Raw genomic sequence first — 16,094 nt, 5'->3', positions numbered from 1 at the left:
AACTTTAAGCTAGCTAGAGCAGTTTCCATAAAAATTGTTTAGATAGTTGACATGGCTTGTTGACAACTCTTTTGCTGTTTCTAAACAAGTGAAAAAAAATATTTTCCTGCATTAAAGGGACACTCCCACCTTAACATTAGTTTTGAGTTGAGATAGCCAAATTGGTGGCCATGGCCTGCAAATACCGGTTTGGGCACTCACAACATCGACAAATGCTTTAATTCGGAGATATGGAATTTCAAACTTGCAGTTTTCGGATTCTAAGGGGCTAGTGCATTGGTATGCCCCCTTAGAATTTGTGACGTCAGCGGAGATCTAACAATTTTTAAATCTTTTACTAAAACGTTTGGTAGCACGCGGTGGTATATGCTGCTTTGCGCGCAACAAATGCCGCACTTTCAAATAAAGTCTCTAGGAACAGCGGAGATCCCAAAAAGTAAACAAAAGTAAAAGTATAATATCTTGAAAACCGGTGAATATTTTTCGATGAAATTTGGTAGATATTCGTTTTCGCTCTTTCTGAACCAAGCGACATCACTTTCGTGCCAATTCATTAACTTTTTTGAAGGTGGGAGGGTCCCTTTAAGCACACAAGGCATGTTATTCTCATAAGCTATCGAATGTGTGTGTGTTTTTTTAAGCTGTTTTTTTAAGCTTTTAAGCTGTAACTTCAGTTACTTCACTTTAGAACATATTGCCCAGAATGCGTCACTGATCATGAGCTGGTATATCATATCATATGTAGCAAATACATAAATGAGAATAGTGTGTCATGAATTTTTGTGCATGCTTCTGGATCATCTGTAATTACATCAAAGGCTCGGCTCAAGAGTGTCCTGCCGACCAGCTTATGCCCAACCCTTTCTGTCCGCAGAACGTCGCCTGCGACTCCCGCACGCCGTTTGCCCCGGCCGTCCGTACTGGTCTTCGCGCTGCGAGCCGCGCTGGAGTTCGCGGCGGCGTCGTGGAGCTCCCATCGGGACGGCGTGTGATGCCCGCGTCGAGCTTATAAGCCGTGAGCTTCGATTGGCGGCTCACGCGGTCACCAGCTGTATGTACAGCCTCGGCCCCGACGACCCCGCTAATGGCCGAGACCGGCATACCCCCGGCATGGGTCCGCTGTCCGGCGCAGCGCTGGCCGCCCGCATGCTGCTACTTTTGGCTGTATCGCTGCCCAGCGGGAGCGCGCTCCACGCTGCGGAAGAGGTACACGTTGCGACCCGACTGAGGACTGCAACCGGATGGTGACACGTCGGCCTCTGCGCCCTGGCCGGGGCAGGCGTGACCGACGTCACAGTGGAGGAACGCCCAAACAAGACCAGCCCACCGTCGGAGCAGCATGGAAATATCATGTTCTGCCTGGACGTCGGACCCGGCGGCCGCAGTGCACCTGCACACGTGCGGAGAGGGGCGCTGGAGGCTACTCTGGAGCTTCTGCCATTCCGCGGCGCGACTGCTGGCAAAACGGCGGCGATTGAGGCGGTTGGGAACAGCTGCAGCAATGGTGATGGCGGTGATGGCGACATGGCGGTTTGGGACTTCATCTCAGCGCGGCCGCCGCCCAGGCGCAGCTGCGCCCGGCTGCTCAGCCACCTACCGGATGGCGGGGTGGCCCTTACGGCCCTCACGCCCGTTCGGTCTGCGGCCACGTTGTGGGGTGGCGGTCGCGGGGTTAGCGGCGTTGGACTTCGTCCTTTATCCAGACTGCACCGTACCATCTGAACGGATGGATCTGCCAAGAAAGATGACATCCAAGGCGGCTATGAGGCGATCACAAAGCTTCACCAAGAGCTTCTCCTTCATGGGGCCGGCCGGCCGTTAAGTCGCAACACCGGCTGCCGAGTGCCAACAGCTGCGTGCGCTGGCGCCGACGCGTTGTGGGCCGCGCTGCTGACGCCCAAGCTGCGATATCAACCATCTATAAATAAGTGGCAGCGGTGGCGGCTTGTCAGTTGTTAACGTGCCTTAACAGACGTTGCGAATAGCCCGCGTTGGAATCGCATGGTTGGCAACACAACGCAAGTAAAAATGGGCTTCCTTGATGAACCTACTTTTTAAGCATTGTAGCCTTTGTAATTTTGGATGTTTTGCTGTAGATATTATTTTCTACATATATACTATATAGGCACTCACGTGCTTTAAATCGCGCAGTGCAATTGAACCATGGTAAAGACAATGATAAATGAACTGAGAGCTGACATGCCCCATGCTTTGTGTGTGTATGTGTGTGTGTGTGTGTGTGTGTGTGTGTGTGGGTGTGTGTGTGTGTGTGTGTGTGTGTGTGTGTGTGTGTGTGTGTGTGTGTGTGTGTGTGTGTGTGTGTGTGTGTGTGTGTGTGTGTGTGTTTTTTTTTTGGCGAGTCGATAAAAGTGGTTTTGGACACTGGATGAGTTTTTTTAGGGGTGTGGTGAGGGGGGATGTAATTCCACAGACCTGTCAGATTCACTAATGCAGTAGGTCTGTGCGGTGTTTAGTTATCGGAGCATTCTTTGAAAGTCGTGAATAGGGCCACCGAGTACCTAAAGCCGTGATATTCCCCCACAAAAACTTCTTTTAAATAACCGGGGATAGGTACATGAGCAGAGTAAATGCTATTACGAACGCCTATCACAATGCTGAGCGAATAGGAAAATCCATAGATGGAGAATTGTGCCGCGTTACGGGTGCTCGGGCGCAGCCAATCCACCGTTACCCCAGCGGTGATCTTGACCCGCATCGTCTGTCTCGGCTCCAAAGCCAAACCGGCGTGGAATTGGGAGCGTTCGAGCACTCATGGTCCAGCGCAATTCTCCACCTAAATCCATTCCTGATACACATTTGCTTGCTCATAGTCATACCCCGGTAAATTCACCCAACTTTCATATTGGTCGCTCCATAGACAGATGGCCACAGAGATCAACTTAAAAGGCCATTGTTGCATTCATTTAGTGGAGATCATTAAAGAGCCGTGACAGGCCACAAGTCGCGTGACATCATACGTGTAACGACCAATGACGTCGGCCTGCAAAACCCAATGGAAGCGGCTAGCAGCGTGCAATAAAACAGGGCGCTGGTTTCTAAATGTCTGTCGTGCGCCATAAATGAATATATTCTTTGTAGCCTGGCAACTCAGTATCTTTTTTTTTTAACTATTGTACTAGTATTTAATAATTTCATAATTTTATAATTGTGCTTACGCTTTATGTTGATATTAGTGATAAATCCTTAGATAAAGTATATAGATGTGATATTTAATAGAAAAATAGCAAACTAACGCACCATTCATTCGAAAGCTGGGGAACCTACTAAAAAGAACTACTAAAATTCCTGAGGAACTAAAGGATCAAATGGGGATTAAATAGATGCCTGCTATTCCGTCGTGAAAACGGCCTGTATAACTTTTAAGCTAAGAAACATAGAGACATAAAACCAATACATTTTTTTGTTGCTCTCACCGAGGCGATGCAAAATAAGCATGTGATGACCTTCACAGGTCAATTTAAAATTTGACCTGAGGTCAAGGTCAGGTCATTCATCAATGAGGTTGTGGGGTATGGTCATGCTGCATACCAAACGACGCGCCTTGACCAGGCGAGCAGTTTGGTACCACTTACAAGTCTTTAGCACCATCATGTCGTGATTTATTGACAGAAAAACGATTTATGACGTCACATGACCTCAGATGACCTTTGCCGGTGCCCCTGTCAATTAGCGGCATCAGGATCATCACCGATGAGATAATCTTCCATAATACTGAAAGAACTGGGTGGTTTTGACTCGTTTACACGAAGCAGGAGGCGTTTCAATGTTTTCCCATAGGCTTGCAATGTAAAGGTCACGAGTCTGGCCTGACCTCAGGTCAGAGATATGAAAATTCTGAGATATACAAATTGCACATACTGGTATGTACCCTAACTAAAGCCTGAACAGAAGAAATTGATCGGTCAAAAACTCTAGCTCTGGCGTGACTGCAAACTTTTCTGAGGTAGGGTCACCAAACCGCCTCTGGTGACCTGACCTGAGGTCAGATCAACTCAAAATTTTCAGAAATGTTGCGTAAAAGCCTTTTAGAAAAAGTCAGAAAATTTGAGCTTCCTAGCTCAAAGCGTTTGGGAGATATAACCAAAAAACCTCAGGGGGGGGGCTCCTGAGGCCCCCCCCCCGCCAGGAATAGGGTTAATACTTTACGTATTTCTAGTTTCATTTGTTTGTTTTCAACGCTGTCGAGGCATTAATTGGAAACCAGCGATGTGGGTGAAAAAGTATAGATTGAAGGACTATTCGCCGTTTAACCCGCGACCTGGCGGGGGGGGGGGGGGGCTATTTTTTGCCCCCCACCCCCCTCCAGACTTTTCGATATATCTCCAGAACCGCTGCGCCGATCGTCACCAAACGCTCAGTACCCTCCCGAACATCAATTTTACACATTGTGACCAAAAATTTTTCCAAAAGCTATGATAGGTTGACCGGAAATGACGTCAGAGTGACGTCATGTTCTGCCGTTTTCGACCCAAAAAAGGGTTTCGCGGGAAGAGCTGTCAGGCCTATAGCTTTGCAAATACAGAAAAATGATAAGGACATAAAAGCTGTAGAATTGACAAGGCTACAAAACTGCTATCTCGGATTTTTGATTTGTTTTTATTTTGACCCCCAAAAATCAAAAAATATATTTTTTGGATATAATAGTCGAAAAATCCAAAAAGTTTTTTGAATTTTGCAAAAACCGGAATATATGTGATAGTCCTTACCGCCTTCCATCCATCCACATACCAAATTTTAGATTGATACCTCTTTTTTGGCGAAGTGATAGCGAAAAAAAACTGTTCAAAATTGATGACGTCAAATTTTCAAACTCAATTTTTAGCAATTCTAGACCCCGTAGCGCAAAACAAAGACCATCATTAGACTCCCCGTGACAAGCTGCATCGAATCGATGCCCATTTAATGCAAACTATCAACTTTAAAATAAGGCCTTTTTGGCCTGACCTTTACCTGACGTTGACCTGACCTTCACCAGAAAGTAGCCTAAGGCGTACCTGATAGTCTTATAACCAACACCATTGAGTTGGAAATGAAAAATTGGCCATAAAACATGCATCACACAACCTTAGTAAAGTTGGGTTCATGTGACCTGACCTGTGACCCTTGGTGACCTGACCTGTGACCTGACCTGGTATTGTCAGTGACCTCTAATAGCAACATATCTACTAGGCAACTGATGCCCTATCGCTGATTCTCGACAAAATGCGTTTTCCTCGGTGTTATAGCGCATTCCCTAGTAGACCCGTGAACGGTGAAACATTTCATCTTTGACCAGACCTGAGACGTCATCGGTGACCCGAGGTCAATGAAATTTGGTTTCCTTCGACAAATTTGACAGGCCTTTCGAACGCCGTTTGAATTTTGCGGATCCGTCCAGTAGTTTCGGAGATACGAGGGGGGGGGGGCAAAAATAGCCCCCCCCCACCAGGTCGCGTTATAAACAGACCCCACCAGGGCGCGGGTTAAGGTAAATAGGCATTGTTTACGGCTGACCACTCAGCAACCTGCAAAACAATAATTCAGGATTCTGCGTGGCCGTGTTATCCACAATGCATTTACATACATTGCAATGGATATATCGTATGATACGTGTGATGAGTAAATGAGATATGCCATGGACAAGCTAGCTCCCAGGTAGGGAATATAATTCCTTTCTACCAGGAAATGATAATATATCTTCTCTTGATGGAAAGTTACAGACATTCTTCCCACAGCTCCTGCACAAAACTTCAGGTGAAATGCTAATTTATGTTGCTTTGTTTAGCGTACAAAGCCAGCAATTTAGCTGAGACGCATTCTCAGCCGTAATTGCCTCAACAAGGCGCTCCGTGGGCAATGCACCGCCATAAGTATACCGATATTTGTTGTTCCGGCATCCATTCCTTTACTGCGCCGTCTTTTCCCCGTATGTACAGCCCACCGCTAAAGTAATGTAGGGTTTTACCAATCTCAACGGTTGGCTTTGAGTGGCGATTGTTTAATGCGGAGTGCTCGAAAAGAAGATGTCAATAGCTAAAGTTGCAGCTGCAAGGGTGACGATACATATAAGCTACATTCAAAGTTTCATTGTAGTCTGGCTAATCGTTCCTAAGCTTCAGAAGCAGAACATACCCATGACTGAAACCCCACATTACTTCTGCTGTGGACTGTACATACCAACCATTGACCGTCCTCTAACCGGGCGTTCTCCTCTCTTCGGATACAGTACCTTTCTCTACAGCTCTTTCCAGTATTCCTTAGTCCTCCACCCCTGTGCTCTCCTCTACCCTCAAACTACGGTATCTTCTTTAAGGACATCCCCTGTTCTTCCTTTTCATCCTCGCCTCACGCGTTTCTGTCTCCTCCGATGTTGTTCTATCCCAATACTCTCTTTCGGTGCTGTGCAGTTTCCCATCCCTCTCGACATTCTCCCATCCTCCCCCGACATTCTCCCATCCTCTCCCCGACATTCTCCCATCCTCCACCGACATCCTCCCATCCTCCCCCGACATCTTCCCATCCCCCGACATCCTCCCATCCTCCCCCGACATTCTCCCATCATCTCCCGACATTCTCCATCCTCTCTCGGCGTACTGTATCCCTCAGGGCGCGCGCCCAGAAGAGGCTCCTCCCGCACCAGCTAATGAAACGGAGCCCGCAGCCTGCACGCGTGCCAAAGCACCACTCCAAACAGCTATCGGTCGGGGAGCCAGCAGATACGCCCCGGGCACGTGGTGTGGCGAAAGGCGCACGAAAGGCTCGACGCCGCCGCCGGGCATCTTGTGTGTTCTCAGAAAGTGAACGTCTGAGATATAAAGGATGTATGTAGTGTCAATGCCGAGGGCAAACATGGTGAGGTGACGATTGGATGGATGGTAATATTGGGTGATATCGGTACTGGGAATAAGAACGAAAGGATTTCCGTGAGGACACAAGATTTGTGCGCATTTTATCTAGTAGGTTTTGGTTGCATGATGCCATATTCTACTCAAATATGCATGTAGGTATACTCTGTAGGCATCTAATTTTGTAAATATGCATTACAAATGAATGACAGTAGAATCAATAAAAAGGCTACCTAACACGGTGTTCTGTTAGTTTACCTCAAAGACGAGCTTAACAATGAACAGGAAGAAAGCTTAAATAAAAAATAGATCAAGATCACACAGACCATGAGGCAACGAACCTTTCCGGCGCCGTTCGCAAAATGCATGATCAAATGCCAGGAAAATCAAAAAGCAGTATATTGAGTAGCGAGGAAATTAATCGGGTTTGTCGTCAGTGCAAAAAAGCAATTTATTCTTTTACTTCCTAACTTGAAAAAAAATCAAACCATATTGAGCATTTTGAGGTCAGCGGCCGTGACCGCTAATCAGGATATAAGAACTACAGCCACCCAAATACATATTGTCATGTTACTGCAGAATTCACCACGAAACACCTTCATTTACATATTCACATTTCTCTTGCTTCCTCGTTTGCACCACAATGATCGCCTAAAGCCGCTGAGCGATCTTGACTTATGTACTGTGCGTGCGGTCTCCGGAAGCACGTGCGTTTCGTGACAAATGTCGCCCCTTATAGACACTTCCCGGAGTCTGTGTGGCGCCGTGTGCTCCTTTGATGCCGCCGACAGACCTCGTTGTCACGGGTCATTATCGAGCGGCCGTCTCCGATCTGATGAAGACTCGTCACGAGTCACGCAACCAGTCCACGTTAGGAGCTGCCAGTGCCCTCTCAGGGGTGGTCAGAGCCATGGGGCTAGAGATACTGAGGTTCTATGTAGACTACTAGAGGTACTAGACTTCTAGTACTAGAGGTACTAGAGGGCTCACATACCCGAGGGGCTACCTGAGCCGCCTGAGGAGCTGTGTGAGGCCGTCTGAGTCCTTCAGGAATCCGTCTGTGCCCTCTCAGAGGATGTCACAGCCATTAAATACTCTTACAGGAACAACATGACGGCCTAAGGGGTTGTATGAGGCTCTGTCTGAGCTCTTTCAGTGGTTGTCGGATCTCTTCAAAAAGATATATGAACCATCAAAAGGGGTTGCCTGAGTTATTCATCGAATTGTCTGGGTTTGTGTTTAAATCTAGTAACTCACGTAAATCATTAGTAATGAGGAATAGTATTGCTCAACTGAACGAATCAACACCATGTCCCTTCCACTGGTATACCATTCATCTTCACAACTCAGTCGGAACACACGCTATAATGAATGAGCTCCACCCAACTCGTTCTACTACTGGTCAGTCTTGTTCTACTCACCGATGACGGTCGTCAGGATCACCACACCGAGGATGCAGGAGGTGGTGATCATGGCCACCAGACCCCAGGCCGGATCCTCCTCGTCTCCTGACGTCGTCTCCGAGCTGTTAGACGTGTTGGAGACGATGCTGGATAGAGTCGTGGCCATGATTGTCGACAGCGGATCAGATTCCGCAGTCACCGCCATGCTTCACAGCTCAGCCTGGAAAAGAAAGAGTGTTATCAACGCCTTTTTACAAGTATTATCACAAGGATTTCATTATTTTTGTGGCATCATCTTTTGCGTACTTGTTTGCATTGCATTGCGCTTGCGGTTTTGCTTTGCATCAGGGAATATCTCAAACGCGTCCTCAAGCTGGATATAATCCCGAGTTGAAAATGATGTTTTGACTGAAACAATTTGAGGCTTTGTTCACTGAGATTTTGGCATAAATAGTCGCTGTTGTGTACCGGCTGGTGTGCCCTAATTGTGTGTCCCACGCAACTCCGAAAGCCTGAAACAGATTACCACGCTCCCACACCACCGGGAGAACTTCACGGAAAGTCTCTATCCGACGACACGGTTCGTTGGCTGCAAGAAGTTGCATCAAAGGCGTAATCACGCTCAAATTTACTAGTCCGTTCTCCTGAACACAATACACAATGCATCCTCCTTTGTCAGCATTCGTCCGATTTCGCCGCTAGCACTGTCAGCATGATGTATATCTTTCTGAGCAGAAACGCCATTTTATTGTGTCATTTTCTGCATCTGTCCGATCACACACTATATTTTCGTCCTGGTGAGCTTCTCATGCCGGCGGAATGGAACCGGCCCGGTGTGGGGAGACGTTTCTTTTTCAGCCAGGGGTAAGACCCCGGACATTCAGGGCGTGTGATGAAGCGACCAGACGATCGCCCTAAGCTGCCTCGGCCGCCTCTCTGGCCGTGTTGGCCGGCCGAAAATAGCCTCCGGCGGTTATGGTTCGATCATAAGACGGCCACGTCGCGAGGTGATTCCTCCGGCACCTGACCTTCAACGCCCCTTCCAAACGGCGCCCTGCAACGCGTCAGAAATAGAAACCGAACGCCGGCAAAAGCGCCAGCCGAAAAAGTCATCTGCTAAGTGGAAACCAGTTCTAAACATTTTTTCAGCCTTGCTAGTGATTATTACACATTAGATCTAAGAGTCTTTAAATGAAGTATCAATTATCAGTTGTACATCATTACATAATCGGAGTATCACACAAGTGCACACTATATCAAGTAAATATATTGATCACTGTCATATCGTCGGACATAAACACAATCTCAATTTAAAATTTTAAATCCTCCTCTCAGAGAAGTGACTGAGGGATTTTGAGTGACTCACAGCTTTGAAATGTCCCACTGGACTGACGTCCGTTCGATTTTGCGCCGCACAACTCGGCGACTCTGGGCAGTGACACTTCTTGGAAAGGCGGCACATTCATTCAGTTCGCTATGTGAAGAGACCTTCACAGAGTGCGGATCCGAGTGGCAATTTCAACAGTGATGAAATCTTGGTACCCCGAAGGCCAAACTTTTGAAACAAGGGATACAAACCGTAGCCGGAGTTGAATGGATTCGATGAAGGGATGCTGAGGAATTACGCAAAGATCTAACTAAAAATAACGTAAGTAATAACGTAAGTAATAACGTAAATAACGTAAACGTAAAGATCTAAAAGTTATCAAATAAATATGCATTAACCCGCGCCCTGATGGGGTCTGCCGAGCAGCGCGGTCTGATGGGGGGGCATTTTGCCCCCCCCCCCCTAAGATCTCGAGAACCACGCAACATAGCGACAAGCGGTAAACGGCGTTGGATAGCCCCAACGGGGAACTACCTTGTGACCCAATTGACCTCGGTCAAACCGATGACGTCACAGGTCAGGTCAAAGGTCGAATTTTCACCGTTTACAGGCATTTCAAGAAATCCGTTGTAAAATCGAGTAAAATGCATTTCATTGAAAATCATCGATGTGGAAATGTTCTTCAAACACATATTTTGCTATTTGAGGTCACTGATACCAGGTCAGGTCACAGAGGTCAGGTCACTGGGGGGGGGGGGTCACAATATGAAAGTGTCGTGTGATACATGTTTTATGGTCCATTTTACATGACAAATGCGATTATGTGGGTCATGCAGACTTTTGGGCCAGCTTAGGTCACGTTTTGGTCAAGGTCAGGTCAAGGTCAGGTCAAGGTCAGGTCAAGGTCAGGTCAAATTAGGTCAAATTTCACAGTTGATATTTTTGCATAAAATGGGTATCGATTCGATGCAGTTCGTCACGGGGAGTTCAATGGTGGTCTCTGTTTTGCGCTACGAGGTCTGGAATTGCGAAAAATTGAGTTCAAAATTTGACGTCATCAATTTTTAACGTTTTTTCGCTATAACTTGGCCAAAAAAGAGGCATCGATCTAAAATTTGGTATGTATATCGAAGAGCGCAGGGACTATCACAAATATTCCGTTTTTTTTCGAAATTCGAAAAAATTGATTTTTTTTAGTTTTTCTAAAAAAATCTTTTTTTATTTTGGGGGTCCAAATCCCAAAATTTCGAAAATCTGAGATAGCAGTTTTGTAGCGCCGTTTTTTTCTCTACACAATCACATAAAGAACTTTAAAATTGCTTGTTAACTGTAGAATTGGTGAGCGTTTCAAGATGTCATGTTTTTTGCTCATTTTTACTCGAACATGACCTCAGTTTGACCTCAATAACTCCTGACCTGAGGTGACCTGTGACTTGAAATTTTGTGTGAAGGTGTCAAATTGATGGCCGGTAAGGTACCCAAAATTTGGCGCAGCGCCGCCGTTTTCTCGCTATTTAAGAGAAACCACAGGGGGGCCAAAATGCCCCCCCCCCCATCAGGGCGCGGGTTAATTGTAGACAAAACAAAGATATAATTCAAACGATATTTTTAAGCTACCGGTACCAACCTTGTACCCAGCCAGCAATCCCACTCCGTTCCCAATCGGGATTTTCGGACTCAGCCCGCAACACCCCGATCGGGACCGGAGTGGGACGGGATTGGGAAATGAGACACTTTGTACGGGCTGGAACGGTCCGGATATCCCAACCTACCCCGCACGGCCGGTTGGGAGATCCCGCACGTATCCGGACCGCCTTATGACGTTTTAACAAGCGCTGAACTCTGATCCCGATCGGGATTCGCTAAATCTCCCCGTACAACCGGTTCGGAAATCCCGCACGCATCCGGACCGCCTTATGGCATTTTAACAAGCGATGAACTCCGATCCCGATCGGGATGTCCCAACTCGGCCCGCACGGCCGGTTTGGGAATACCGCAGGCATCGGACATATTAACCCGCGCACCGACGGGGGTCTGCGTCAACTTAGTACCGACGGGGGGGGGGCGGATGACCGCCCCCCCCCCCCTGAGATCTCGAGAACGAAGCAAGATAGCGACAAGCGGTAAACGGCATCGGATACGCACGGTCAAGATCTACAATTTTTACTAAGGTCATTTTCAGGTCAGGTCAAAGATGACGTCACAGGGGTCGAAAAAGCCAAAATGGCGGCGCTAAATATGGAGAGAGTTTTTCTCGAATAACTTTCGAATTAGTCAAGATAGGAGCAAACTAAGGGCATCATCGTGATCCTCTCGTCAATCCGCATCGAATGATATATATGTTGACCTCGAAAGGTCAAGGTCAAAGGTTGACCTCAGGTCACGTGACCTCGAGGTCATCATGCATATCATTCGATGCGTCTTGACGAGCTGAACACAATGAGACCATCCACGCGTCTGTATCTTGTTCCTGTACGGAGTTATTGGCCAAAAACCTTTGGTGACCTTTGATGATGTCACATGACCTCACAGCTGCCCAACAGCAAAACAGACCTCAAGGTAGTGAAGGTTGATCGTATATGAAGTCATGTATGGTATATGGGGCCATTCCGACCCGTTTTAGTGGTAAAAACAGGGAGTTGATTTTTCCCCCATTGACTTATAATGGGGAGGTCGCGAAATTGACCTGACCTTAGGTCACCGATATCAAAATTCCGAGATATACAAATTGTAGCTACTAATGACCTAATAACATCCTGCGACTTTCAAAGGCCTCCGACATCTACTGTAGCTCTGGCACGGTGACAAAGTTGCAAAAAAGTGACTTGAGGTTGGGTCATTCAAAGTGACCTGGTGACCTGACCTTGAAAGGTAGGAGGTTCAAACTTGCACACCATGTGTAAAATTGATAAGGGAATAGTCATACCAAATTTTGCGGCGCTACGCGCCACGGTTTTCCCGCTATTCGCGAATAACCTCAGGGGGGGGGGCGGATATCCGCCCCCCCGTCGGTGCGCGGGTTAACCGCAGTCTTATGACCGCGGATTGCTGTTATGCAGATGCGACCACTTTGCTTGCGCCACCGCAACCCCCTCGCCTCTTCATTATTCTCCAACTCAACCTTTATAATGCCTGCACGACAAAATGAATTGCATTGGACACTGAAATATATTCACAAATTTACTGGTTGCACACAGGTCAAATTTTCACAAATTCACAGCCTGGCCAGCACATTCGTGGCGTCGGCCATCATCTTAGCGCCGCTGCAAGGCGCTGGCACAGCGGACTCACTTCCAGTGTTCACAGTCATTATAGCAGGCCTGCGCCTTGTTCGTGTCGGCTCCTCTGCGGACAGTGTGTCCGTCTGCCGTCACGAGCTTCAGAGAGCCACCGCGAAACTAGACGGCTGGCATCTGGTCGGGCGGTTCACCACTGTGCAAAGAGAGCATCTGAAAATGACCAAGAGGTTATTAATCAAAGTCTGGGACACACTAAAAATCACTAAGAAATAACCCACATCTGACATTTCACATGGTATGCCTGGTAATACAGGTTTCAAACCTACAATGCAACCATTAACGACACTTCACAATGATACCAAACATCTTCTGTCCATGATAACTGATCAAACATGCGACAGCACGAGTGTAATTCACATGCCGTACAACCACAACGAACATAACAATTTCTATTACCTATAGCTTTCCCGCTCCCTACATCACGGATGAAGTGTGCACTATACTCACCCTGTTCTCAAAGACGGACTGATTTCCCTGCAACGACAACAGTTGAACCGACCGCTTGCTAGAGCCAGTTCAAAAGCAATATCCTGAGGCAGCAGCTCAAAGGAGGGATCGACACTTGACCAACGCGGCAGCTAGACTGGCCGCTGCGCTCAGAGGACGCGTCTGCCTGCACGCGGCCCATCTGATTGCTTTTCCAGGCCTTCTGGGCCACCGGATATGGTGCCCGAAGCGCCTTCTCAGATCGGTTGGGATAACAACGTAAATCACAAGCCTGTATAAACATGGGATTCGATTGGGCTATCCGTACCGCGTCCCAACCGATTAAGCATGCGGTCCGGAAATCCCGAGTCGCCCCTACCGCCGGCCATCGAGGTCCGGTATCGATTGGGACAACCCAAGCCTACCCAACCCGGTAGGGACAAGTCAGGACATCCGGAGCCTATCCCGACCGTCCCCAACCGCATCCCGGACGAATTGCTGGCTGGGTAACGAACACAAACAAAAAAAGATAGTGCCTAAATTTGTACTATCCCCCTAAACTGCTCTGCTAATGGTCACTGCAACACTATCCTACTGCGGTCGATTTTTCGCGAAGCCTATCAATGCGTAAATATAGCCGAGGCGTGGTGAGACATCGAAACCCCTGACATGCCAAGAGGCGATAATTGCTGCATATACAGCGCGAAAGAACGACCTATTATTTCCCCCTTGTCACAGTCCTTCAGCAGCTAATGTATGCTTATGACCTGGCATGCGCGAGAATTATCGGCAAAATGTATTCACATATTCACGATGATGACACAGCTGCCAAATTCATCACACAAAGGGGCGGGTGTGATAGCTTGGCTCTCGTACTGTATATCGAAATGAGCCAGTTATGGTAGAGGTGGAACACACGCACAACGCACACTAAGCGATTTCTAATCGCGTTCGCTGGTATCATGCGATACACCTGTGTTATGTAAGTGAGAAAATGTATGTCTGTGTGTCTGCTGTCAATAATAATGTGATTGTGAAGCAAACACAATAAAAACTTTTACAAATTCTCATTACATCATCGTATGAAGTCAATAGAGAGGAAGGACCAGCAAGTGGTCAATTGCAGAACGTCAACGAGTGAGAAGCTCATATAAAATATACGTACTTAAGAAAAAGAACAAGAAGGAGAGAGAGACGAGGAGAGAGAGAGTGGTCAATTGCAGAACGTCAACGAGTGTGAAGCTCATATAAAACATACGTACTTAAGAAAAAGAACAAGAAGGAGAGAGAGACGAGGAGAGAGAGAGAGAGAGAGAGAGAGAGAGAGAGGGAGAGAGAGAGAGGGAGAGAGAGAGAGGGAGAGAGAGAGAGAGAGAGAGAGGGAGAGAGAGAGAGAGAGAGAGAGAGAGAGAGAGAGAGAGAGAGAGAGAGAGAGAGAGAAAGAGAGAGAGAGAGAAGGGAGACACTGCCACCTTGACAAGGTGAATTTGCATTTGTTTAGCCAAAAATGTATATGCATTGAACAAAATTAAGGGAAATGTTAAAAATGTAATATAAGTGAAAAACCTAATAAATATAGTTCCCGTTTTGAAAATAACGTTTGTAATTTTGACATGCACTGCTGTAGCGAGGCATCGTCTGTCGATCGCCTCTAATGCGGCACTTCACTAAATAATTGTCTTCACCAGAACCAGCTGACAGCCAGATCGGTCCGTGGGCTCTCAGATAATTGGGTTCGCGAATAATCTCTCCGCTGGAACGATTAATGACCATCAGGCCATGAGAGGGACCGGCTCTTCAATTTGACTAACTAGAAGTGCTAATGATATAGCAAGCTCATCATGGAACATACTTTTGAACTTGGGGACATGGAATTTAAAGTTTGTAATCAGTTTGGGAACTATGAAGAAATAAAAAGGTAGCTATTGAAGTCCGTTTTGGTCGAACATCAGTTCAACTCATGCTGCATTTTAATACTTATGCAAACAAATAAGCTTAAGAAGGCTGAGATTCCGTGCAGTATTTTATATGAACTGAAGAGTGTTGCAAGGAGCATTTGCGATTGATAGATTTGCGATGGTGGAAGAATCCTGCGTCGTCTAAATTTGATATTTGCTTTACCACCTTTTACGAAAGTATCATGCAGTTTATGCAGCCTGCATTCTTTGGCCGTTCGCCTGAGGTGGTTATCTCATTATACACATGACAAAATATAATAATTCCTAGCCACTGCCAGCAGTACCTAGCCTTGAATAAGATCGCCGCAACTAAAGAAACAAACAAATAGTAGCTTTTGGGCGGGAGGTTAGAATGTATTAATCTATCACCAATGCACCCGCCTCTCGCAGGGGAAGTATTATACTATGCGCATGACGTCACAGGGAAAACATCCAACAAGCCAGCCATGGTATTCAGATAACCATCGGCACCGACAGACGCTGCTGACTGCCCTGACTGTCTGGGCAGACGTCCAGCGACGGGGAGGAAAACAAAAGAGCCCGCGAACGGGTCACAAAAGGCGGAGTGACCCGACACCGCACCCCGCCGGATTGGGTGGTATCTCCGATCTCCGGCCGTTCCCCTGTCCGGTTTTGTCCAGCTTAGAGCAGTCTTTTGTCGGGAGGAGCCCATGGACACCGCTGCCAAGTCTGGGGGATAGCGCGCGACGCGATTCTGGACTGACACAGGGACAGTCCTCTGGCCAGGGGACGGAGAAGGGATGGAGGGGCAAGGCCGGGGGGGGGGGCGGTCCGCCACTGGGTCGGCCTTGGCACACGATCAGGCGCCGCGTCAT

The 16,094-nt window shown here is 47.4% G+C and overlaps 1 protein-coding gene across 1 annotated transcript in view; it reads right to left on the bottom strand.

The window, feature by feature from the left end:
- Positions 1-16,094, bottom strand: part of LOC122370660 (5-hydroxytryptamine receptor 2B-like) — a gene marked incomplete at its 3' end in the record, with an annotated part of 77,415 nt that overhangs the window by 8,583 nt on the left and 52,738 nt on the right. Inside the window, exon 3 of the mRNA XM_043346450.1 lies at positions 8,267-8,468. Coding sequence (XP_043202385.1) covers positions 8,267-8,453 — 187 coding nt within the window. The remainder of the gene's footprint in view (positions 1-8,266; positions 8,469-16,094) is intronic.

This window comes from Amphibalanus amphitrite, unplaced genomic scaffold (assembly GCF_019059575.1).
Source record: "Amphibalanus amphitrite isolate SeventyFive unplaced genomic scaffold, NRLGWU_Aamphi_draft 001156F_arrow, whole genome shotgun sequence".
Taxonomy (NCBI): domain Eukaryota; kingdom Metazoa; phylum Arthropoda; class Thecostraca; order Balanomorpha; family Balanidae; genus Amphibalanus; species Amphibalanus amphitrite.
The sequence above is the reverse complement of the archived record's forward strand: the minus strand, read 5'-3'. Positions and strand labels throughout refer to the sequence as shown.